This window comes from Schistocerca nitens, chromosome 8 (assembly GCF_023898315.1).
Source record: "Schistocerca nitens isolate TAMUIC-IGC-003100 chromosome 8, iqSchNite1.1, whole genome shotgun sequence".
NCBI classification, from domain to species: Eukaryota; Metazoa; Arthropoda; class Insecta; order Orthoptera; family Acrididae; genus Schistocerca; species Schistocerca nitens.
Genome location: NC_064621.1, coordinates 41,556,529 through 41,583,513, shown reverse-complemented (window position 1 = coordinate 41,583,513; position 26,985 = coordinate 41,556,529). Strand labels below are relative to the sequence as shown.

The 26,985-nt window shown below is 44.4% G+C and overlaps 1 protein-coding gene across 1 annotated transcript in view; it reads right to left on the bottom strand.

Moving 5' to 3' along the window:
* Positions 1-345: 345 nt before the first annotated feature.
* LOC126199061 (UDP-glucosyltransferase 2-like) overlaps positions 346-26,985 on the bottom strand; it is a 37,387-nt gene continuing 10,747 nt past the window's right edge. The window contains exons 3-7 of the mRNA XM_049935772.1: positions 23,754-23,932; positions 20,550-21,009; positions 17,194-17,416; positions 9,656-9,875; positions 346-3,240 (exon numbers count right to left, since the gene is read on the bottom strand). Of these exons, the coding sequence (XP_049791729.1) occupies positions 2,961-3,240; positions 9,656-9,875; positions 17,194-17,416; positions 20,550-21,009; positions 23,754-23,932 (1,362 nt within the window). The 3' untranslated portion in view covers positions 346-2,960. The remainder of the gene's footprint in view (positions 3,241-9,655; positions 9,876-17,193; positions 17,417-20,549; positions 21,010-23,753; positions 23,933-26,985) is intronic.

Below are 26,985 nucleotides of genomic sequence, written 5' to 3'. Positions count from 1 at the left end.
AATTATCAGATTAAAATTGAAAAAACATTGAAATATATTTAACCTATTTGTTTTTTTCTTTTATCATACAAGAAGTTCAATTCAGATTAGGTTCAGTTTAGTCAAAGGTCAGCATAGGAGTTTTGCTTGGATAACAGTCTGTGGGTACACAGAGTTGGTAGTACGTAAACTTTTATAGAGTGGGAGATAGAATTGTGCTAAATTTCATACAGAAACAAGTTTGGTGGGGACGGTACAAGCGGAGATCACTATGAAGACAAAACACAAACACCAAAGTATTACGAAAGTAAATATATTAATACGTTTATTAAAACTACATGTCATTTTAGTAATAACATACACATAATGGCATCACAGTCGAATAATATCACAGTCTTTGCATAACAATTACGATTACATAACATTTAGGATTAGTGATAGTGCTACAGATATCCCATTTTTTGTAAACTAAATTTGACTGAGTTGACTAACAAGTATACGGAACTGAAAAATAAGTTACAAATATCATAGTGATATATGACACAATAAGTCCTTAAAAGGTAGTTGTTGTTCTACTTTATATACTTTATACAGTTGTAGTATTGCTATATGAAGGTAACATGGGACTTCAATTGTATGCGAAATCACGCGTAATGAACTACAGATGTGTAACACTACCTTTATATCTACCAAAAGATATAGATGTGTTAAAACAAAAATGTATCTTAAATCCCCTTATCTTTTTGTCCTGTGACTTTACTTACATACCTTCACCGGATCAGTAAGGAAACAGCTGCACAGCTGTTGCTACTGTAACGTCCTATAGACGGTGGAAGTACTAAAGACACTGGACAAAGCAGGAATTACGTTCAAGTAAGAGGGGAATAATTAGACGTACTAGGGAAACGTTCTAAGAATCACCTAATGCGATTTAGGGAATACACAGAAGTCCTAAATATGAGTGAATATATATGGGTTGTTAAACTGGTCATTCACAGAGCTTTTGCAGGGTAGTAGCTACTGTGCCATTTCTGTCAATGTCTTTTGTCTTTAAATGTATATATGTAAGAGTGGGTGAGTGGGGGGGGGGGGCGAAAAGAGAAAGAGATAGAGGGGAAGAGGTTAGGGAGTCAGAGAGTGGTGAGAGATAAGGGGACTTTGGGGGGACAGGGCAGTTGAAGAATTCAGAGGCAGTGGTGTACCCAAAGCCATAAAACTCACATCCTTAAGGCATCCGTCAAAGGTATCGAAATTATGTAGCAACTCATGTGAATTTTAACAGCGTCCACATTAAGCGTCTTGTTTATCAGCACGGCGCTGTCCATTAATGAGATGTGAAGATTAACTTTGTTTTATGTAATATTCCTCGCAATATAGGAAAATCGAGACGGGCAAATATTTGCGGTTAACAGAACAGATGTCTTGGCCCGCACGTTGATATACGGCCAATTTGGCCACAATGTCTAATTTTATTGAACTGTGTTCACATCAGAGGCTGCGAGTTTATCATGATAGTAGCTTGCACAACACACTGTAAATTAACTAAACAAAAGTACTTCCAAGTACCGTTATTTTCTTCCAAGTTATTGAGGACTAGAGATCACAATGGTAATAACTTTTTCGAGAAAATGCAGTCGACATATGAGAATATGTTTCGGTTGGTCATGCCCTACTGTGTTATTAAATGTACCTCTGGTTGTTCAGAAGACGACTTCCCAAGAACTACAAGACACAGAGAACAGTACCCGTGCCCTGATGGTTCCGTAGAAACTTAATTATGTTTATGGATAATAATAACTACAAACTTAGTTACGTTTATAGATAAAAATAACAATATCATGTGACTCAATGGCTTGGTGCAAGTCTTTCTATTGAACGCCACCTCGGCAAGTTACGTGTCTGTAACGCCTAGCCAAGTTAGCCGACCGATGATAGGGGGCCTACAGTTTAACGTGGAATCCAAGCCACGTGTTGCTTGCGGCGACTCATCGGAAAGCTAGGTCAAAAAGAAGACTGAAAAGTCCATGGCCCGACCGAGATTTTGCCCTGTCGAGTTCCAGGCTCGCATTTCACCCATAGACCACCAGGTCTGTGTAAACAGTTCATCCATAGCTTTGAATAGAGAGTTTGCGTGTATGATAATATATAGCGAATATGGCCGTCTTTTGACTGCGTTGACGTAGAAGCTCAGATTATTTACACCGCCAAACGACCGTAGACTCTAGAATTTGACATAAATTTCAACTTGGTATGTCTACCCGTTCCGTCTCTTAGACGGGAAGAAAAAAATAACGGTTATGCTACTGCAAATTAATTTTTGGATATTTGCTTTACATTTACTAGGAAACCTTACTTTTTGTGAAATTTCATGATTCTATGTCAACAGGAAGTATTGATGAGTACGTTTGGGAGTATGAATATGTGTGACATAGATGGCTACATCTTCTGACTACAGTGACTTAGAAGCTTAAATTCCTTGCATCGTCAAGGGACCACAGATCTAGGCACTTCACTTATATTTCAACTTTACCCTTTCTTGAGAAAAAGAGCTGTTAACAGTTTCACAGTGAGACAGACAGGTATGCGGACAAGAAAGTTATCCTGTAAGTGAATTATGGAACCGAAAAAATATCAAATAGCAGCTATCAGAGCGTCGCACTAGGGGCAAGCGTGTCACAGCAAGAACGAGTAGGCCAATCGTCTGCTCGATATTTTTGCATGGAATAGCCAACAGATTTCCAAAGCCTGCTGACGCCGCGTTACCTCAGGGTGTTTGTGTCAATTAACTGCATGCGAGTGTTGTGCCCATATTAATACTCAATGTGGGTCTAAAATTTGTAGAGACGCGATAACCACTGTGTCTGTTTCGTGCAGGTTTCCTAGTTTTCAAGCAGTCCACTTGAGACAATTACGAATAACCTCGTATTTTTGTCGAAACTCGGGAGATGAAGCCGCGGCACGTTGTCGCTGGTAGGCGTGGCTCAGTGGGTCTTGAGCTTGTGAGTCCGCTCTGTGAAGGCGGCCAGCAGCCTCTTGGCCACGAACCAGAGGGCGGTGACGGCGGCGGCGGCTGCGGCCAGCACGAAGGCGATGACGTCGAGCAGCAGCAGCTGCCACCAAGGGAGGTCCAGGGCGGCGCTGCGCAGGTGCGGCGCTCCCCTGTGGCGGATCACGTACTCCAGCCACCACACCGCCGTCTCCACAGACTGCTCGCGGTGCTCGCGGAACAGCCGAGAATACTGCGCCATCCTCTCCTTGTAACTGCAAAGGAAATGGGCTGGAGCGTCACTCACAAATACGACGTTTCTCACTCTACAATTACAGATGCAGGGTGACAATTATTGAACTGTATAAAAAAACGTGGAAAGGAGAATATAAGATGAACATCAACAAAAGCAAAACGACGATAATGGAATGTAGTCGAATTAAGTCGGGTGATACTGAGGGAATTAGATTAGGAAATGAGACACTTAAAGTAGTAAAGGAGTTTTGCTATTTGGGGAGCAAAATAACTGATGATCGTCGAAGTAGGATATAAAATGCAGACTGGCGATGGCAAGGGAAGCGTTTCTGAAGAAGAGAAATTCGTTAACATCGAGTATAGATTTAAATGTCAGGAAGTCCTTTCTGGAAGTACACTTCTGGAAATGGAAAAAAGAACACATTGACACCGGTGTGTCAGACCCACCATACTTGCTCCGGACACTGCGAGAGGGCTGTACAAGCAATGATCACACGCACGGCACAGCGGACACACCAGGAACCGCGGTGTTGGCCGTCGAATGGCGCTAGCTGCGCAGCATTTGTGCACCGCCGCCGTCAGTGTCAGCCAGTTTGCCGTGGCATACGGAGCTCCATCGCAGTCTTTAACACTGGTAGCATGCCGCGACAGCGTGGACGTGAACCGTATGTGCAGTTGACGGACTTTGAGTGAGGGCGTATAGTGGGCATGCGGGAGGCCGGGTGGACATACCGCCGAATTGCTCAACACGTGCGGCGTGAGGTCTCCACAGTACATCGATGTTGTCGCCAGTGGTCGGCGGAAGGTGCACGTGCCCGTCGACCTGGGACCAGACCGCAGCGACGCACGGATGCACGCCAAGACCGTAGGATCCTACGCAGTGCCGTAGGGGACCGCACCGCCACTTCCCAGCAAATTAGGGACACTGTTGCTCCTGGGGTATCGGCGAGGACCATTCGCAACCGTCTCCATGAAGCTGGGCTACGGTCCCGCACACCGTTAGGCCGTCTTCCGCTCACGCCCCAACATCGTGCAGCCCGCCTCCAGTGGTGTCGCGACAGGCGCGAATGGAGGGACGAATGGAGACGTGTCGTCTTCAGCGATGAGAGTCGCTTCTGCCTTGGTGCCAGTGATGGTCGTATGCGTGTTTGGCGCCGTGCAGGTGAGCGCCACAATCAGCACTGCATACGACCGAGGCACACAGGGCCAACACCCGGCATCATGGTGTGGGGAGCGATCTCCTACACTGGCCGTACACCACTGGTGATCGTCGAGGGGACACTGAATAGTGCACGGTACATCCAAACCGTCATCGAACCCATCGTTCTACCATTCCTAGACCGGCAAGGGAACTTGCTGTTCCAACAGGACAATGCACGTCCGCATGTATCCCGTGCCACCCAACGTGCTCTAGAAGGTGTAAGTCAACTACCCTGGCCAGCAAGATCTCCGGATCTGTCCCCCATTGAGCATGTTTGGGACTGGATGAAGCGTCGTCTCACGCGGTCTGCACGTCCAGCACGAACGCTGGTCCAACTGAGGCGCCAGGTGGAAATGGCATGGCAAGCCGTTCCACAGGACTACATCCAGCATCTCTACGATCGTCTCCATGGGAGAATAGCAGCCTGCATTGCTGCGAAAGGTGGATATACACTGTACTAGTGCCGACATTGTGCATGCTCTGTTGCCTGTGTCTATGTGCCTGTGGTTCTGTCTGTGTGATCATGTGCTGTATCTGACCCCAGGAATGAGTCAATAAAGTTTCCCCTTCCTGGGACAATGAATTCACGGTGTTCTTATTTCAATTTCCAGGAGTGTATTTGTATGGACTGTAGCCATGTATGGAAGTGAAACATGGACGATAAGTAGTTTAGGCAAGAAGAGAATAGAAGCTTCCGAAACATGGTGCTACATAAGAATGCTGAAGAATAGATGGGTTGTTGTTGTTGTTGTTGTTGTGGTCTTCAGTCCTGAGACTGGTTTGATGCAGCTCTCCATGCTACTCTATCCTGTGCAAGCTTCATCTCCCAGTACCTACTGCAGCCTATATCCTTCTGAATCTGCTTAGTCTATTCATCTCTTGGTCTCCCTCTACGATTTTTACCCTCCACGCTGCCCTCCAATACGAAATTGGTGATCCCTCGATGTCTCACAACATGTCCTACCAACCGATCCCTTCTTCTAGTCAAGTTGTGCCACAAGGTCCTCTTCCCCCCAATTCTATTCAATACCTCCTCATCAGTTATGTCATCTACCCATCTAATCTTCAGCATTCTTTTGTAGCACCACATTTCCAAAGCTTCTATTCTCTTCTTGTCTAAACTACTTATCGTCCACGTTTCACTTCCATAGATGGCTACACTCCATACAAATACTTTCAGAAACGACTTGCTGACATTTAAATCTATACTCGATGTTAACAAATTTTTCTTCTTCAGAAACGCTTTCATTACCATTGCCAGTCTGCATTTTGTATCCTCTCTACTTCGACCATCATCAGTTATTTTACTGCCTAAATAGCAAAACTCCATTACTACTTTAAGTGTCTCATTTCCTAATCTAATTCCCTCAGCATCACCTGACTTAATTCGGCTACATTCCATTATCCTCGTTTTGCTTTTGTTGATGTTCATCATATACCCTCCTTTCAAGACACTGTCCATTCCGTTCAACTGCTCTTCCAAGTCCTTTGCTGTCTCTGACCGAATTACAATGTCATCGGCGAACCTCAAATGTTTTATTTCTTCTCCATGAAGTTTAATACCTACTCGACCTTTTCTTTTGTTTCCTTTACTGCTTGCTCAATATACAGATTGAATAACATCGGGGATAGGCTACAACCCTGTCTCACTCCCTTCCCAACCACTACTTCCCTTTCATACCCCTCCACTCTTATAACTGCCATCTGCCTTCTGTACAAATAGTAAATAGCCTTTCGCTCCCTCTATTTTACCCCTGCCACCTTCATAATTTGAAAGAGAGTATTCCAATCAACATTGTCAAAAGCTTTCTCTAAGTCAACAAATGCTAGATGGGTAGACCACATAATTAATGAGGAAGTATTGAATAGAGTTGGGGAGAAGAGAAATTTGTGGCACAACTTGACTAGAAGAAGGGACCGGTTGGTAGGACATGTTCTGAAGCATCAAGGTATCACCAATTTCGTATTGGATGGCAGCGTGGAGGGTAAAAATCGTAGAGGGAGACCAAGAGATGAATACACTAAGCAGATTCAGAAGGATATAGGCTGCAGTAGGTACTGGGAGATGAAGAAGCGTGCACAGGATAGACTATCATGGAGACCAATTTCGTATTGGATGGCAGCGTGGAGGGTAAAAATCGTAGAGGGAGACCAAGAGATGAATACACTAAGCAGATTCAGAAGGATATAGGCTGCAGTAGGTACTGGGAGATGAAGAAGAGTGCACAGGATAGACTATCATGGAGAGCTGCATCAAAGCAGTCTCTGGACTGAAGACCACAACAACAACAACATTAAAAATGTAAATTAGTTATAAACTACGGCGTGCACACAGTTTATTCAACATGTAAACGTCACTACAGATATTCAGGTTATGGCATTTTCGATATGCCTGCCATCATTGGCAACGGTGTGGCGCAGACGAATAGCGAAATTCTGCCATGGTACGCTGAAGTGTCGGGATATCGATGCTGTCGATGACCTCTTGAATGGTTGTTTTCACTTCAGCAATGGTTTTGGGGTTATTGTTGTACCCCTTTTCTTTAATATAGCCCCACAAAAAGGAGTTGCATGTGTTCAGATCCGAAGAATATGGCAACCTATCGAGGCCTGTGACAGTGGCTTCTCTGTACCACAGAGCCAGAATGCGGTCCCCAAAGTGCTCCTCCAGGACACCACACACTCTCCTGCTTCGGTGGGGTCGAGCTCCGTTTTGCGTGACCCACATCTTGTCGTAATCAGGGTCGCTTTGGATAATGGGGATGATAGCATGTTCCAAAACCTTCACGTAGCGTTCGGTTGTCACTGTGACCGTGAATGGACACTGCACAGAACACAGTCACCCGCTGAGGGTGAAGAGACTTCTCAATCGCAAAATGCGGATTCACAGTCTCCCAGATGCGCCAATTTTGCTTACTGACGAGCCCATCCAGATGAAAGTGGGCTTCGTCGCTAAACAAAACCATACATGCAGATACTAATTCCCTTAATAATTCCCATCATGCTTCGCAGCCAACCGTGTAGTTTGAGCGTCCTAACGCAAACCGTTCAGAAGTTATGACGATTTTGTTTCATATGGATCAATAATTGTCACCCTGTATGCTATGTCTACGAAACGAAATGTTCATTCGTCAAGTCTGTACTTTACAGCGAATGGAAAGGATTTCTATTAAAGCAATACTGCTTTTACTCTGAGTACAACAATGTAAAATAATTCCTGAACCCTCTTTCTTCATCATTTTGCAATCATCACGTACGTTTACCGATGTTACTGGCACTGTGGTTCATAATACAGGGTTATTCACAGATACCTCCGGGGTTTCAGAAAACTGCCTCAGAAATATAAGACATATAGAGGTCCCCAGTACAGGTGCTCAATATAGGCACAAATTTGACTTTTTGATACGGCGAACGTCAGTACTGAGAGATATTCATTGACGTCACTGACACTAATTCCGCATAAAGATGCAACAGTTACCTTCTTTGCAATCAGTTCATTGGATTCATTATCTGAAGGTTCTAGGCGCTGGAGTCCGGAACCGCGTGACTGCTACGGTCGCAGGTTCGAATCCTGCCTCGGGCATGGATGTGTGTGATGTCCTTAGTTTAGTTAGGTTTAAGTAGTTCCAAGTTTTAGGGGACTGATGACCTCAGATGTTCCATAGTTCTCAGAGCCATTTGAACCATTTTTTTTTTTTGACAAAGTTTAAGCTAACCAAAATGTACGAATGGCTACGAAATATCACGAGTGTAAGTACGAGGTACACACTGACGTGCCATAGTCGGACGGTCGCCGACTGGATGTCTTCCGATCTAGTTCTGTCATAAGACCATACTCACCAGCAAAGTGTTAATTTTCATTTAAATCGTTATCAATTCTGTCGAAATTATCAGTTTATCGATGGTAGGCAATGAAAATCCCCAACCTCCATCAGTCTATGAAAGCTTTGGAATTCCAATAACCAGCAACTCCATTGTCAAAGACAGATTTGAAAGTGCATAGATTTCTCTAACCTGTCTGTAACTAGCTTCTTGTATGGAGCAACATTATCTGTATCACTTTACATATTTTTTAAGAAACCCTATTTACTTCTCCTATAAAATGAAACGAACCGGAGTTACGTTGCCTACCATCGTTATGGTGTTTAGTAAATAAGTACATCATAGTGGCATCCCACGTCAACGTTATACTGAATAATACAGCTTCCCGCTTCGTCACTCAGAAGCACAGGAAGTGCAATTGCTCTTAACAAAGAACTCGACGGCGCCGATACTGCCTTTTCGAGGGCCATAAACTTCGAGAACTTCACGGTAAACCATGAGGAAAGAGTCCTACACGACGACTCACTGAGTTAGTACAATGATGGTTTCTTATTTTCTTTCTTTTGGTCATCAGTTTTCTGACTGGTTTGATGCGGTCCGCCACGAATTCCTATCCTGTGCTAATCTCTTCATCTCAGAGTAGCGCTTGCAACCTACGTCCTCAGTTATTTGCTGGATGTTTCCAATCTCTGTCTCCCTGTACAGTTTTTGCCCTCTACAGCTCCCTCTAGTACCATCGAAGTCATTCCCTGATTTCTTAACAGATGTCCTATCATCCTGTCCCTTCTCCTTGTCGGTGTCTCCTTGTCAGAACCGCCTCATTCCTTACCTTATCGGTCCACCTAATTTTCAACATTCGTCTGCAGCACCTTATCTTAAATGCTTCGATACTCTTCTGTTCCGGTTTTCCTACTGACCATGTTTCAAAAAAATGGTTAAAATGGCTCTGAGCACTATGGAACTTAACATCTGAGGTCATCAGTCCCCTAGAACTTAGAACTACTTAAACCTAACTAACCTAAGGACATCACACACATCCATGCCCGACGCAGGATTCGAACCTGCGACCGTAGTGGTCGCACGGTTCCAGACTGAAGCGCCTAGAACCGCTCGGCTACAACGGCCGGCGACCATGTTTCACTACATGGTTTTCTTAATCTCTACAAATCTCTGATTAGTCATTTGCAGAGAAAAAGTAATGAGTATTCAGTGCCCCTTCAGTAAGATGTTTGGATACCTTGAATCGATATATCAGACCTGTCTGCGGTACATGGGACGCACAGTAGTTCTATGCGCTACAGCACACTGGTCTTACATATACCAACATATCGTGCATTTCGATATGTCATGAGTGTCCATTCTACAACTAAACTCAGAATTATTTCACTAGAGATTACGCTAAACTTTCGTACCTGTGATCATGTATAATTTTGTTGATGGCGTCGAGCACAGTCTCCTTGCTGATATCCTTCAAATAGATACGGATGCCGATGCCTGCTGAGTTTATCTTCGCACAGTTGTGCGTCTGGTCAGAGAAGTACGGAGTGACAATCAGGGGCACAGCCCGGTAAGCTGCTTCGTTCAGGCTCTGCAGTCCGCCTTGCATGATGAACAGCTTTACTTTCGGGTGGGCTGTAAAAAAATATATTCATAAATTATCTCTTTGAAATAACTTAACACGTTAGATACATTGAGCATGCTGCCTCAAGCAAAGTTCAGCTTTCCACTTTTACCTAACTAGACATTGGCAGTGAGTTTATCTTCTTTAGCGTTAAAGGTGTTGCAAGCTACACTGAGAAACAAGTGCATCTACACTGTATGATCAAAAGTATCCGGACACCCCCAAAAATATATGTTTTTTTCATATTAGGTGCATTGTTCTGGCACCTATTGCGAGGTACTCCATATCAGCGATCTCAATAGTCTTTCGACATCGTGAGAAAGCAAAATGGGGCGCTCAGCGGAACTCAGATGGTCAGGTGATTCGGTGTCACGTGTGTCATACGTCTGTACGCGAGATTTCCACACCCCTACACACCCCTGGGTCCACTGTTTCAGACGTTATAGTGAAGTGGCAACGGGAAGAGACACGTACAGCACGAAAGCGTACAGGCCGACCTCGTCTGTTAACTGACAGAGACCGCCGACAGTCGAAGAGGCTCTATCCACACCATTACACAGGAATTCCAAACTGCATCAGGATCCACTGCATGTACTATGAACGTTTGGCGGGAAGTGGGAATACTTGGATTTCATGGTCGAGCGGCTGCTCATAGGCCACACATCACGCCGGTAAATGCCAAACGACGCCTCGCTTGGTTTAAGGAGCGTAAACATTGGACGACTGAACAGTGGAGAAACGTTATGTGGAGTGATCAATCACGGTACACAATGTCGTGATCCGATGACAGGGTGTGGGTATGGGGAATTCCCGGTGAACGTCATCTGCCAGCGTGTGTAGTGCCAACAGTAAAATTGGGAGGCACTGGTGTTATGCTGTGGTCGTATTTTTCATGGAGGGGGCTTGCAGCCCTTGTTGTTTTGCGTGGCACTATCACAGCACACGACTCCATTGATGTTTTAGGCAACTTCTTGCTTCCCACTGCTGAAGAGCAATTCGAGGATGGCGATTGCATCTTTCAACACGATCGAGGACCTGTTCATAATGCACGGCCTGTTGCGGAGTGCTTACAAGACAATAACATGCCTGTAACGGATTTGCGTGCACAGAGTCCCGACCTGAATCCTATAGAACACCTTCGGGATATTTTGGAACGCCGACTTCGTGCCAGACTTCACCGATACCTCTACTCAGTGGAGCACTCCGTGAAGAATTGTCTGACATTCTCCAAGAAACGTTCCAGCACCTGATTGAACGTATGCCTGCGAGAGTGGAAGCTGTCATCAAGGCTAAGGATGGGCCAACACCGTATTTAATTCCAGCATGCCGATGGGGGGTGTCACGGACTTGCTAAGGGATTGATTGCCAAGAGTTGGCTCTGAGCACTATGGGACTCAACTGCTGAGGTCATTAGTCCCCTAGAACTTAGAACTAGTTAAACCTAACTAACCTAAGATCACAAACATCCATGCCCGAGGCAGGATTCGAACCTGCGACCGTAGCGGTCTTGCGATTCCAGACTGCAGCGCCTTTAACCGCACGGCCACTTCGGCCGATTGCCAAGAGTATTCTGCACGCTATTTGAAGAGGATGCGGCTTCTTTTCCCTCAAGTTCATGGGGACTTACAAGCTGTTCACTGACTGGCATATTACTTTCAGTCATATTTCTACTTATCTCAACATTTTCTGAGGTCAAATTTCTTGTAATCATCTCTGAATCTGATTCTGGTTTCACAGAATCTTCAGTACTACATTTTCAGTCAGGTGTCCGGATACTTTTCATCACATATTATATGCATGATGTCAGACGTCAATATCGCTCTTTAGGTTTACAGAACAAGTTCTTGAAAGAATTATTCTTTGATTGATGACGAAAACCATGTCCAGATGCACATGCCTCTCATTATAGCTCCCATTTTCGAGTAAACCGACCCACATGTGACGGTGGAAAACCACTGATACGTGTTGAAGTAAACTATTGTTTGCTCAAGCTGATATCCTCAAAGTGCATTATAAGAGAAAGAAAGGAATTGTCCGAATGGGACGTAAATCGGTAGATGTGATGCTCATCTATACAGGCAAGTAAGTGATGGCAAATTCAGAAAAACAGCTTCACGAACTGAGCAAGTTAATAACGTATTACCCCACCTCTGGGCGTTACACACGCAGTTATTCGGCTTGACAAGTTGTTGGATGTCCTTCTGAGAGATATCGTACCAAATTGTGTCTAATTGGCACGTTAGATTATTAAAATCCCGAGATGGTTGGGGGCCCTGTCCATAATGCTCCAAACGTTCTCAGTTGGAGAGAGATCCGTCGACCTTATTGGTCAATGTAGGGTTTGCAAGCAGGAGGACAAGCAGTAGAAACTGTGGCCGTGTGCGGGCGGGCATTATTTTGATGAAATGGTAAGCCCAGGATAGCTTTCCATGAAGGGTAAAAAAAAATTTAAAAAAATTAAAAAAAACTGTGCGTAGAATATCGTCGACGTATCGCTGCGCTGTAAGGTGGCCGTGGATGCCCAACAGAGGAGTCCTGCTATGGAAAAGAAATGGCTGCTCAGACCATCATTTCTGGTTGTCGGGCTGTATGGCGGGCGACAGTCAGCCGCTGTCCAGGGCGTCTCCAGACACGTCATCGGTCTGGAATCTCGTTGACTGGAGTAGAACCGGCTTCAGTGACTAATTACGCTTGGAAATGAGCCCCGATGGCCAACGAAGAGGTGTCTGGAGATGCCGCGGGCAGTGGCGGGGTACCAACGTGAGTGTCACCTGCCATACGACAGCCAGGAGTGGTGGGCTGCGGAGGCATTTCTTTTCACAGCAGCACCCCTTTGACGGTCATCCGGAGAGCTCTTACAGCACGGCGGTACGGTGACGACTTTCTATGCCCCGTTTTGTTGCCCTTCATGGTAATCAAATCCTTCGCTTACATTTAAGAAAGGTAATCCCCGGCCACAAACGGCGAGAGTTTGCACTGCTTGTCCCCGTGCCTGCCAACCTCCACCTTGGCCGGTAAGGTCGCCGGATATCTTCCCAATTGGGAACGTTTGCAGCATTATGGCCGGGGCCCTTCAACCAGCTCGGGATTGGGATGATCGAATACGGCAGTTGGGCAGAATTTGGAGCCTTATCCATCAGGAGAACATCCTGAAAAAAAAAATGTTTCAAATGGCTCTGAGCACTATGGATTATCTGAGGTCATCAGTCCACTAGAACTTAGAACTATTTAAACCTAACTAACGTAAGGATATTACACACATCCATGCCCGAGACAGGATTCGAACCTGCGACTGTAGCGGTCGCGTGGTACCAGACTGAAGCGCCTAGTACCGCTCGGCCACAACGGCCGGCCATCATGTAAATGCCACACCGAATAAAATGCTTGCCTAATAACCAGGGGCGGACCGACGCGTTATTGACTTGTTCAACTTGTGAAGCTCTTTCTTTTCAATCAATTGTCCAATTCTTTTCTGAAATTATAGTCATTTATTTCTCCGTACATGCATATCACATCTACTGACTTCCGTCCCACTCCGATAATCTCTTCGTGGTGTGTCGGTTTTTTGTCTTAAAATGTACTTTATTCATAAACAAACAGGAACATAAGCAGTTCGTTTCACTCTCTTGCTCTGACCATCATGAACGAGTTAGGTTATAATGTGTTGTTTCCTCACCCTTGTCTGTAGTGTCACTCCATTTCGTACTACCCTGCACAATTACGAGGTGAAATGAAGACCAAACCATAAATTGAACTGATTTTTACACAAAAGATCTACTTTCAAGGGACTGCTGTTTGGTTGACCACCTCTTATCATAAAGCTAAAGCAATTCAGCCGCTCTTATGAAGGAGCTGATTCATATGGCAAAGCACGGATAAAATTATTGTTGTGTGCTTGATACATTATACTGTCCATATATACAAAATAAGTACTTAGATAAAAATGAGTCTTTAGTACACCATCCCTAGATACAGGACTAAAACTATAAAATAAATTATTCTGGCCCCATATAAATGGTTCAAATGGCTCTGAGCACTATGGGACTCAACATCTGAGGTCATCAGTCCCCTAGACTTAGAACTACTTAAACCTAACTAAGGACAGCACACACATCCATGCCCGAGGCAGGATTCGAACCTGCGACCGTAGCGGTCGCGCGGTTCCACACTGTAGCTCCTAGAACCGCTCCGCCACAACGGCCAGCGGTCCCATACAGATTCCTGTCTCTATACAGATAGTTCTGGAAATTTATGATTGTCAGTTTTTGACAGTTATGCAAGTTTTGAATGAAAGACACGGGGCGCATGCAACAGATGAGAGTAAGAAGGTGATCGATTCACGCATCGATTATAAGTAGTGTAATACTGTAATAAGAAGATGAAATATTCTTGCGTCGATTACGTGTAGCGTTTGTCCCACATTTTCCGTTTTAAACCTTTCACGAATTTTCGTAGCTATTAAAAATTCATGGTTACAAGTTTTCAGTTTAATCTGTATCGTGTTAGGAATTTTTATGAGGTTGGAAAATTTAATTTATACTTGTTAGTCAGAGTTAAACGAGTCGCACATTACACACTCGTTTTTATTTAAAAAAATACTTACAGCTTCCTGCGTGCGTGAAATTTTTCAGTAGATTTCAAACATTTTGACGAGATTACAACAGTTACATCTGGTAAATATCAGGTATATTCCAGTTTCATTTCACGTGACTCAACCAGTATGTGGCCACCTTCTACGCATACCTCTCAAAAAGAACGTGAGAGCAAAAATAGATGAATTCAAGCTCACACGGATGCTTACCAGCAATCGATTATCCTGGAAACCATTCGCGACTCTTAACAGGAAAACCGGTAAACGGCAGTGGTACACACGGTGTCTTCCAGCACGCGCCGGACAGTACAGCAAGCTAATATAGCATTGTCATACAGTCCTGAGCTATGTTTAAAATTTCATGCCCGTAGCTAATTGGGAAGTTAGTTTAAATTCAGCTGAAAAATTTGTACGAAACATATAGACAGAGAGACAAGAAAGCGACCTAAGAAAACGTGGTATAATCATCAATTTATAGCTTACACTCTACCAATAGTCAAGAAATTTCTTCAGATAATAATCAACCGCACTACCACAGTGCACTAGTACTTACGCTGTCACCAGTCATGGTAAACAAATAGTTTTACTTCAGCTCTCTTCACTCTTGGATTTGTGGTTGTATATTTTTGGCTATTGGTTCCACCATCGAAACGCTACTTTGAGTTCAATAAAAGTTACATGAAGTGAAATTATAAATGAAAGTTCGATCTAGTGACAAATTGTCAGTGTCTATAAATTATGAATGACGACATGAAGTGGTTTTTGTGTTTAAGCAGTACGAATTTTTTGCGTATACAGCGTGTTCCGAAACTCCCGTGACAAACTTCTAGGCCTTGTAGAGGGCAGTGAGTACATAATATTTTGAATAGGAACCCATGTCTGGAAATGTACCGTTTCCTTTCTACGACGGTTTCAGTACAGATGTGACGATACCTCCTCCCACTTAACTGATCCTGAATACTTTATCTTCCTACGAAACGTATTGGACCCGTTCTTGGGAGCTGTTCCACTGGACGTCCGTCAGGAAATGTGGTTGCAGCACGATGGTGCACCACCTCACATCCCATGAGCGCCTCGGAGACATCTAAACAGACGGTAGGGTTAAAGATGGATAGGCAGAGGTGTTCCGACCGCCCGGCCGCCGCAATCGCAGGATTTAACTCCTCTGGATTACTTCTTGTGGGATCAGATGCAAAGTTTAATTGACTAGACGCCTGTAGAGACAGAGGAAGATCTGCTGGCACGAGTTCTGGCCGCTTCACTAGAAACTGAAGAGACACCAGGTGGGATGGAGAGTTTGTACCAGAACGCCTGTAGGTACAATATCTGTGACAGCGTTGGTGGTCGCCACATCGAGCCGCTGTTGTATCAGTAGCCTTCTATTCGTATGGTATGTTGCTTTTTTTTAACAATGTTAACACTTAATCTTTAAGTGTTAATACAAAGAAATGTGCAGGTGATGAACTGCTGATTCGTTATTATTACGTGATAATTGTACTGCGTCACGCCTAATTCAATTCCTCAAGCAGAAGTGGGTGAGTTAAACGTCTGTATTGAAACCGTCGTACAACAGAAACTGTAGTTTCCGGTTCCTGTTCAAAATACTCCGTACTCACCCCCCTCCACAAGTCCTAGACGTTTGTAACGGGAATTTCCGAACACCCTGCACATTCAGTTGCTTTTAAAGAACTGGTATTCCTACGTAACGACAAATGTTCCCACTGTGCTTTGATTTAAATTATAAGTTTTATCACGGGTAATCTTATTTAATGAATCTTGAATGAAACTTCCTGGCAGATTGAAACTGTGTGCCCGACCGAGACTCGAACTCGGGACCTTTGCCTTTCGCGGGCAAGTGTTAAACCATCTGAGCTACCGAAGCACGACTCACGCCCGGTCCTCACAGCTTTACTTCTGCCAGTATCTCGTCTCCTACCTTCCAAACTTTACAGAAGCTCTCCTGCGAAACTTGCAGAACTAGCACTCCTGAAAGAAAGGATATTGCGGAGACATGGCTTAGCCACAGCCTGGGGGGATGTTTCCAGAATGAGATTTTCACTCTGCAGCGGAGTGTGCGCTGATATGAAACTTCCTGGCAGATTAAAACTGAGTGCCCGACCGAGACTCGAACTCGGGACCTTTGCCTTTCGCGGGCAAGTGCTCTACCATATGAGCTACCGAAGCACGACTCACGCCTGGTCCTCACAGCTTTACTTCTACCAGTATCTCGTCTCCTACATTCCAGACTTTACAGAAGCTCTCCTGCGAAACTTGCAGAACTAGCAATCCTGAAAGAAAGGATACTGAGGAGACATGGCTTAGCCACAGCCTGGGGGATGTTCCCAGAATGAGATTTTCACTCTGCAGCGGAGTGTGCGCTGATATGAAACTTCCTGGCGGATTAAATCTGTATGCCCGACCGAGACTCGAACTCGGGACCTTTGCCTTTCGCGGGCAAGTGTTCTACCATCTGAGCTACCGAAGCACGACTCACGCCCGGTCCTCACAGTTTTAATCTGCCAGGAAGTTTCATATCAGCGCACACTCCACTGCAGAGTGAAAACCTCATTCTGGAAGCTTGAATGAATTTGCATTGAGATTGAATCTGCCAATTCTGGTTTATGCAACGCAATGGTTAGATTTAGTAGAAGCGAATGTATGAAGATCTTATCAGCTCATAGGCTTGACTTCTGATATGCTGTTTCCACGCAGTCACAGGATAAGATAACGTTGTTTACCCAGAATGCCCTGCTGTGGGAGCCACTTCCTCACGAGTACGTTGTCTGGGATGTCAGGGATGTTGTCGTCTTCCCACTTCCAGACAACCCTCTGTGGTATCTCTCTGAAGGCGTCCACGAACGCCTGCCTCCTGTGTTCCGGTAGCTCGCTGCTCCTGACGTTCGAGCCCAGGTTGAAGTAGATGACTCCGTGCTCAGCTTCGTCCAGAAACTTCTGGATATCCTTCACAGAAAATCAACACAGCTGTTACTAGTTTTATGTAACGTAACACCCCTGAAGAGCATTGCGTATTACGAATAGTAATTCCACACTACATGAAAACTCGTTTCTGATATTAACTCATCTTGGAAGACTATGATAACCGTCGCGAAAAAAAATAGCACACTTTCATGTCTGTAATAATTTATTACGTGAAAAACCTGTCTTTGGTTTTTTTAAGATATCATCAAGTGACAAGCTAAAATGCCAACACCAACCAAAAATTCGTCTTTTAAAAACACAGATGTGATCATAGGTATCGAGATCTTGTATATGAAACAATATTCAATATTTAAATTGGACCCTACAATTCACTTACCTTTCTAATATTAACTTTGTAAGATGGCAAGAACTATGCCCCTTACATGAAGTCATTAAAGATCACCTAACTCACGTTGAACGAACAGTAGGGCTGAACAAAAATGACTGACAAGGCACAATGCATCTTGTAGAGGGTATAGTATGGACGTATTGGAATAATTAATGTCAGGTGATGGTTTTAAAGTAATTCACACGACATGAAAACTTTGTGGAAACGCGTCGATTTACTGGAGGCTAGTTTACCCCAGGGAAGTACACAGAATTGACCGTGGCCGCCGGGGGAGCGGCTAAGGGAAGCGACAATAGGCAGCTTAGGGCGGTTCAAGCTCTGAGAAAGCGGTAACGGGGCGCGGCCTCCAGCCGCCTTAAGATGAGTGACAGTGAGGGGGTGGTTGACCCTGACTCCATACTGGTGTACTGGGAAGCAGACAGAGAACTAGTACGCCTGTTCATAAATGCCCGTCGTCCCGTTTTCAGTGAAACATGCGAGAAAGCTGCGCAAAGCTATGGTGGAGCGGTCAACAGAGGTCAAAATATGCGTGTTCGTGACCATAGCAACTTCATGCTGAATTCACGGTCCACAGAGTCTGAAGTAAATCAGGTGAAGAGCGACAGAATGAAATACACTGGCCTCCGATGGGAACGTAGGACCGAGGAATTTGAAGTACTCTCCTGGGAGTCAGAACTCCGGAAAAATTGGTGTTTGTGCAGACGCTAACCTTGATGGGTGGCCTGGGAGGAGCTAAATAACAGAAGTTGAGAGGAAGGCAAATTTTGTGGGAATTTGTTCACTTCCCAGAGCAGGCATTGGTCGGCACTGGGAAGCGACGCATAATTAACGCGACTTGCGCTGCAATTGGCGTAAGTGATTTTGCTGGAGGGGAAACCGAGGCGAAGAGCGAACTGTGAGAGGTCTCCGTAAAGGTCTTCCGTTCCCAGCTTGCCTAGAGTGCGGACGTGGCGTTCTTGACTCACCTTGCCTGAGAAAGAGTGGGCATCTCTGCAGTTTAGGACTTAGCAAATGGAACGATTGAGCTTGGAGATAGAAAGTTTTGGTTCAGCTATGTACTGAGCAAGATAGCTAGGAGTGAATAGATGAGCGCATCCTTGCAGCACCATGAGGGCGGCCGACGTCCACACAACGACGCCGCTCCGCCACGCTGTATTCGGTGATATTGCGCCCGCTCTGGCCACTGATTAATTTGTTGGATCACATCGGCAAAGTTTCCACGAGGGTTTCATGGGCCGTGTATTGTACAATTCTTCTCGCACTTCGCATTACGCGTGGGTCAGTCAATAGGAATTACTTTTGAGTTATCGCACTTTACTCCACGCAAACGCAATTTATTACCAGTGCCTGATAGGAGAGTCTTGTAATGTGATGATTGAAGGTCGGGAGTTAAAATAAATTTGTGCTAATCGACTGCATCTGTTTTCAATCAAGTAGTTGAAATCCCAAGTCACTTTCTTAATTTTTTGTTCAACATTTGCATCTGGTGTTCAATAGCTGAATATAACATCAATGTGTACCCCTTTTAATTAAAAGTGATCAATTCTGAATAAATTAATGTCAACACTGCCACCGCAGTTCAATCAGGAGTCACAGGGCCATATTACTTTTTTGCGTTATCCGATATTGCGGCAGTGTTGCACTCTCTGTTGATCTGTTAGTCAATTAGTTGGGGTGAACACAGTCCAAAACCAGCTAAGTGACGGGTGGGGTGTTAGAACTTAAATAAAAGGAATATGATAATAATGATCGTGAAAAAATATTGCATTCTTATATCCACACACATTATAAAAATGAATGTATGTTCCACATCTCCTCCTAAACCAATGGACCGATTTCAGCCAAACTTGGTACCTAACACTTACTGTCTGTGAGTATGAACCACCTACGATTCAAGGGTGATGGTGTGGGTGAAAAAGCAGTGTAGCCCATGACATGCTAATAGCCAGAGTATATTCATCCAGTATCTGAGAATGAGAGCAGTTAGTGACCTGTAACAGACTTAACACAAAGTTTCAAACCTTTAAGAAACTTTTACTCGCTGACACCACCAGGAAAAAACGAAAGGAAAAAAGTTTACGCGTACTAAATCTTCGCTGTTCATAACGTAAATCTGCCATGTCAGCGATGAGCTTTTAATTTATTACTTCTTTACTACTAACGTATTCTCATCACATTTTTCAGACACTATTCTCATATACCACTGAATGTACCTACAAAATTGTAATATTTTACTACATATAGTTCAGAAGAGATGACCTCATAATTACTGAGGTGCGTGAAACACTGACGCATGATGCATGACTTTTCAGTTTATTACTTCTTTGCTACTGATTATATTCGCAACATGTTTCGCAGGTAGTATCCACTTATGCCGATGAATGTACCTACAAAATTATATCATTATACGACACACAGTTCTGGAGGTACAGTATCATAAATATTGAGCTGCGTTAAAAGGAAACAGCATGGAAAGATTCGCTGGAGATAACAAGTGACCTCGGTGGACAAATATGTGTGAAGTATGTTAAATATTTGCGACATTTGCGTGCGCGGGGAAATCCACGTGTTAAAAGCTCCTCCTAAACTACTTGACCGATTTCAAACAAACTACATTCTAACTGGAAAATAATACTATGGGGGAAAGACCCAGCATCTTCCTATTGGTATGGGGTTGATCTTGTGGAGAGAGGAGCGGATAGGCGGAGAAGAACAGGGAGAGCGAAAGGGATGGCCACAGATAAAATAAAAAAATATTGCACCTACCTTCGGTAGAGGCTTCACTTTATCTTCTACGTGTAGTCCCGTGACTTCAATCACGTTCGGTACATTTGGCCTCGGATAGTGCCCGCTGAAATGGGCAGCTACAATCAGCATACTGAAGTTGCGTTCCACTTCGTAAACGGAAGGTGGTTCCGGGCCAAAATGTTCCCTCATGATGGCCTCGTGAGCAGGCAATACAGTTCTCTGCCAATAATCGAGGAACCTCAAGGTGAAGTAAGTGTTGTACAGCCTTTGCCAGAAATTCATGTGGTCGCTGTAACCGATGAAGACGTCTGGTAGGTAAGCTGGGTTTATTGGGTTCCCTATGGCGTAGTAAGCCGGTAGCATGGCGGGCAGCGTTAGAAACCCGACCAACGGAGGTGAACCAACTTTATGGACCACACCGTAATAACACTGATACGGCAGTCGTTCCATGATCACCAAATCAAACCGGCGTTCCGACCTGGAATGTATAGATTCTCGTAGTAATAATAGTGACACACGTGCTAAATACGTAGGGTTTTCCTATGCAATAACAATTCAGGTACCCACAGCGAAATCAACAGAAATTACAAAAACAATAACTCTTACAAATAGTAAAACAAAGGTAAAGAAATGCTATTTCTAAGTTGTTCGGTGGCATGTCGTTCAAGTGACCGTCCACCCTCCTCATTCTCCTCATTTTTTCCTGTAATTTTTTTAGTCGCTCCTGGTAAACGCCAGAATAGTTCCTTAAAAAGACCAAGGTCACTTCATTACGCCATCCTTGTCCAGCTGACCCAATGCTCTGTTGTAATGGGTACAACGTAGTCGACATATTAATATTTAACTCATCTTCCATTAAAAAGCATCTTCAGTGCTCCTGCACATCTTCCCATTACCCCCCCCCCTTCCTCCTCCTCCCCCCCCCCCACAACACACACATGTCCCCCCCACCCCACCCCGCCTTCCATCAAATGAGTTCTAGTACACTGTCTCTCATCGTTTGAACACTGCAGTTGCTCGTGAGAAAGAGGGATGTAATGGCACTCATTACACAAACTCTTACAGTGTAATGCACACAGGATTTGTGTGTCGTCAGCAGGTATGGTTTAGATATGGTCGTAGCCTCTGTACTTCCCTATTAGCTCGCTGCGAGTTTTTAACTGAATCTCTAACTCCACCACTTAGAAACGATAACCTTCCAGTGACTTAATGCAAAACGAAAGATCGCCTCATTCTTTAGGTTAGTCACAATACAAACGTGCTTCAACAGGCCTGACCGCATTGCACACGGTATAAATTCCCTGCGCCCGACTTTGAACCGACTTATACAATTACTTATAAGGAGTGGCGAAGTAGAAAATGTAAGACTCACAGGACTCACAGGACCCTTATTAATGAACAGGAGAAGAGGGCCATCACAGAAAATGGTGGACACGATGAGCTCAGTGCACCAGTGAGTTTGCCGTCATATGTCCGCGCCTGCGCATTTCACACATGCTCTGTCCTGTGTACTCCACTGTGTCATTACGTTGAGTAAGTGAGAAAGAGGAGTAGACGTGTTAAGTGCTCACCTTAAGTACTTGTTCTTTGTTGGGAGGTAGGTTCCTGGAAAATTTGTAGGGAAATGTTTGTGCAAGAGTTATAGAACGGAAGTGTATTGGCAGCAAAACCTCCTGCTATGTCTACAGTAGAAAAGCTGGTGGCACAACTGCATCAAAGTTTGTCATTTCCAGAATCTTCAGTCAGAAAAGCCAGTCGTGCCTCGGCTTTATTGTAAATATTTTCTGCGCCGGACCGGTTCAAATGGTTCAAATGGCTCTGAGCACTATGGGACTTAACATCTGTGGTCATCAGTCCCCTAGAACTTAGAACTACTTCAACCGAACTAACCTAAGGACATCACACACATCCATGCCCGAGGCAGGATTCGAACCTGCGACCGTAACGGTCACGCGGTTCCAGACTGAAGCGCGTAGAACCGCACGGCCACAACGGCCGGCTGCGCTGGACTTATTTTGTCAACTACGTAGGGAGACGTACAGTTCAGCGTTGATTGAAAACCACGGTGGAAGTTTTTTTTTACATATACGTATCAGTAACACAGCTGGAAGAAGCCATAAGTTACAGAAAAAACAGGAAAATTGAAGAAATAGTAAGACTGAACCTTAAACCCGTGGATTTATAACATGGCACATACAAGGGTTGGAACTTTAATAGTGTCCACTATTTATTAACAGCTCGTACAAAATAGATACGTGTTTCAAAGTTTTACTGACTTTCAAAGTAGTCACCATCAATGTGTATAACCCGTTGCCAGCGATGTGGAAGTCGTAGAATACTCTTAGCAGTGCCAGTTGTGTTGACAGTTCGAGCGGCGCGGTCTATTGCCCGACGAATTTGTAGCAGTTCTGAAGCGAATGCTGTGAAGTGTTTCCTTCAGTTTAGAAATCGAGTAGAACACACTAGGGCTTAAGTCAGGGGAGTGCAGTAGGTGGTATAGCACTTAGCAGCCCCATCAGTCAAACAAATCAGTAACAGCTTGCACCGTACATGCTTGAGCATTGTCCTGCAAAATGATGGTCAGGTCCTGCTGAAATTGTCACCACTTCTGTCTCTATGCTGTTTATTTTTGGAACACAACCTACGACCAGCTTAGAGACAGAAGTGATGACACTTTCTGCAGGACCTGACCATCATTTTGCAGGACTATGCTCGAGCACGTACAGTGCAAGCTGCTACTGATTTGTTTGACTGATTGGGCTGCTAAGTGCTATACCACCTACTGCACTCCCCTGACTTAAGCCCTCGTGAGTTCAACTCGATTTCTAAACTGATGGAAACACTCCATGGCATTCGCTTCAGAACTGATACAAATTCGTCGGACAGTAGACCGCATCGCTCGAACTGTCAACACAACTGGCACGGCTAAGAGTATCCTATGACTTCCACATCGCTGGCAACGGGTTATACACAATGCTGGTGACTAGTTTGAAGGTCAGTGAAACTTTGAAACAGGTATCTATTTTGTACGAGCTGTAAATAAATAGTTGCCACTATTAAAGTTCTAACCTTCGTGTATAATTAGGTACAGTCCATGTAATATGCATCTCCCAAAATTGTCTTCACCCGTAACACATGTCTTTCATATATCATTAGAGACATACAGTTGCAACGATTGTTTCCATGAATTTTTTAGTTGAATGTCGTGAAGTACAGACTTACTTTAGCCAGTCTTGTAGTGCAGGATGCTTCATTTCATTGACGCAGCACCCGATGCCCAGTTCGTGGTATGCCTCGGCCAATTTCATAGGCCAAGTATCTGCCCAGACAGATTTGTTCTGGTTGCTCAGAACCCAATAAATTGATGATAAGTCTACCAGTGTGTAATTCTTATTCTCGGTCTGAAATGAAACGAAAGCGGGAAAAGTTAATATTACACTGCCCGGATGTATATATTACGATCGAAAATTAAATGGTTGTATATGAATAGTTATTGGGTTGTTGCATAAATTCGTTGCGCTTTTCCATTAGTTTAATAAACACAAGACAAACACGTAACAAAGAATCTAGTCGTCAGTGATGCATTTTTCTTCACTATTTACGACAATCTGCCAACGGTGTGATAATTTAAGGATTCCGAAACTGTAGAAATCAAATGGTTTTGAGGCGAAGAACTCGTCGAGCCGTGTTCGGAACGCATTTTTATCCGGAAATGATAATTCTTGATAGCTATTCAATAGAGAGCGCAAAAGGGGAAAATCCGAGGACGCGAGATCAGGAGAATGTCGAGGGTGCTGAAGGACTTCCAACCCGACGTCTTGTATAGCGTTTACCGTCAGTCTAGCAGAATGGAAGCGGGCATTGTTGTGGAGCAGCGCCACTTCACGCAGACTTCTTGGCCGTTATTCTTGGATTGCGCCTGCAAGACATCTCAGTTGTTGACAAAAAATGTCAGCAGTGATGGATACACCTCGGGGAAACAGTGCGTGGCACACCACAGCACACCATCCCTGTCCCGTGAGGTGCATAACATCTTGTTTTGTGGAGCTGCACAGGTCTTTGTGCAAGGAGTTGTTGCTTTGTTTGGGATCAAGCATTCATTTCATTTTCTTACGTTAGCATGAAGACACTGTTTCTCGTCACCAGTAGCTACACAGGATAGGAATCGCCGGTGTGGTTCACGAGGCAATTGACAAGAAGATGCACATATCTCCATTTACATTTACATATATACTCCGCAAGCCATAGTACGGTCCGTGGCGGAGGGTACCGTGTACCACTGCTTGTCATTTCCTTTACTGATCCACTCGCAAACAGAGCGAGGGAAAAAAGACTATATGCCTCCGTATGAGCTATAGCTTTTCGAATCTTATATTCGTGGTGCTTACGCGCAGCGTATGTTGGCAGCAGTAGTATCGATCGGCAGTCAGCTTCAAATGCCGATTCTCTAAATTTTCTTAACAATCTTTCTCGAAAAGAACGTCGCTTTCACTCCAGGGATTCCCATTTGAGTTCCTGAAGCATCTCCGTAACACTTACGTGTTGTTCGAACCTACCGGTAACAAGTCTAGCAACCCGCCTCTTAATTGCTTCAATTCGACATGGCACGGACCCCAAACACTCGAGCAGTACTCAAGAATAGGTCATACCAGGGATCCATATGCGGTCTTCTTTACAGGTGCACCACTCTTAAAATTCCGCCAATAAAGTCGACCATTCGCTCTCCCTACCACAGTTCTCACATGCTCGTTTCATCTTATTTCGCTTTGCAACGACACGCCCAGATATTTAAACGACCTGAATATGTCAAGCAGATATTTTGCTAAGATGTGTTGTTGCTAGTTGTATGCTTCGCGCATGCATCTTTTCACAGACACCCGAATCTCTACCGACCTTCACATGTCGTCGTTTGCGCGTTCCCTTTTGAACCGAGAGTGCAACAACCTCTGCTTCATAACTGTCCTCCGAATTTCATTATTAAACCATGACCACCCATTGTGGTTGGGTTGTTTTGGGGAAGGAGACCAGACAGCGAGGTCATCGGTCTCATCGGATTAGGGAAGGACGGGGAAGGAAGTCGGCCGTGCCGTTTGAAAGGAACCATCCCGGCATTTGCCTGGAGCGATTTAGGGAAATCACGGAAAACCTAAATCAGGATGGCCGGACGCGGGATTGAACCGTCGCCCTCCCGAATGCGAGTCCAGTGTGCTAACCACTGCGCCACCTCGCTCGGTCCACCCATTGTGTTTTTTGATTTTGGCTTAGAGCATGCGGTACCCAAACAGCCTATTTTTTAATCTTCCCAGTTGCAAATGTCACACGATGGGAGAATGATCACATTTCACCACATTTGCCAGTTGTCAAGTGCACTGACATAAATCTTTGTGGATTAATGCATTTGAACGATCTTCATCAAATCCCGAAGGTCTTCCTGAAAGTGAAGAGTCACTAACGACAAAACGGTCGTCCTTACAACGAGGGAAACCATTTTCTCGCCGTGCTCTGTCCAATGCCCTGATCACCACACAGGGGGCAAAAGTTTCTGGCTGCCTCCGCTTCTCTCACGCCACTACTGATTTCAGATGACTACGCCGGAAATTTTCTTATCTCTTCACTTGGCACTCGATTTTATAGAGTTCACAGCTCCACTCAGTATCTCCAAATGACAAAATAACAATATATTAAGTCGAATATCAATAGTGAAATACAAATAGCAAACAACAGTTGATAAATAAACCGTAGCAACCGGAATACCAATATGCAAAACAAAAACGCTACGGACTTATGCACGAACCTAATATTTCTTTTTTTATTTCTATTACAATCCACAAGGAGATAATACGTTAAGGGACAAAGAAATTGTTTTAGTTTTGGTAACGGAGATGTGAAAATTAACGAACTATCAGTTTGATAAGTCACAGCTGCAAAATACTAACGCGAATTCTTTACAGACGAATGGCAAACTGGTAGAAGCCGACCTCAGGGAAGATCAGTTTGGATTCTGTAGAAATGTTGGAACACGTGAGGCAATACTGACCCTAAGATTTATCTTAGAAGAAAGATTAAGGAAAGGCAAACATACGTTTCTAGCATTTGTAGACTTAGAGAAAGCTTTTGACAATGTTGACTGGAATACTCTCTTTCAAATTCTGAAGGTGGCAGGAGTAAAATACAAGTAGCGAAAGGCCATTTACAATTCGTACAGAAACCAGCTGGCAGTTATAAGAGTAGAGGGACATGAAAGGGAAGCAGTGGTTGGGAAGGGAGTGAGACACTGTTGTAGCCTCTCCCCGATGCTATTCAATCTGTATATTGAGCAAGCAGTAAAGGGTAAAGGAAACAAAAGAAAAGTTCGGAGTAGGTATTAAAATCCATGGAGAAGAAATAAAAACTTTGAGGTTCGCCGTTGACATTGTAATTCTGTCAGAGACAGCAAAGGACTTGGAAGAGCAGT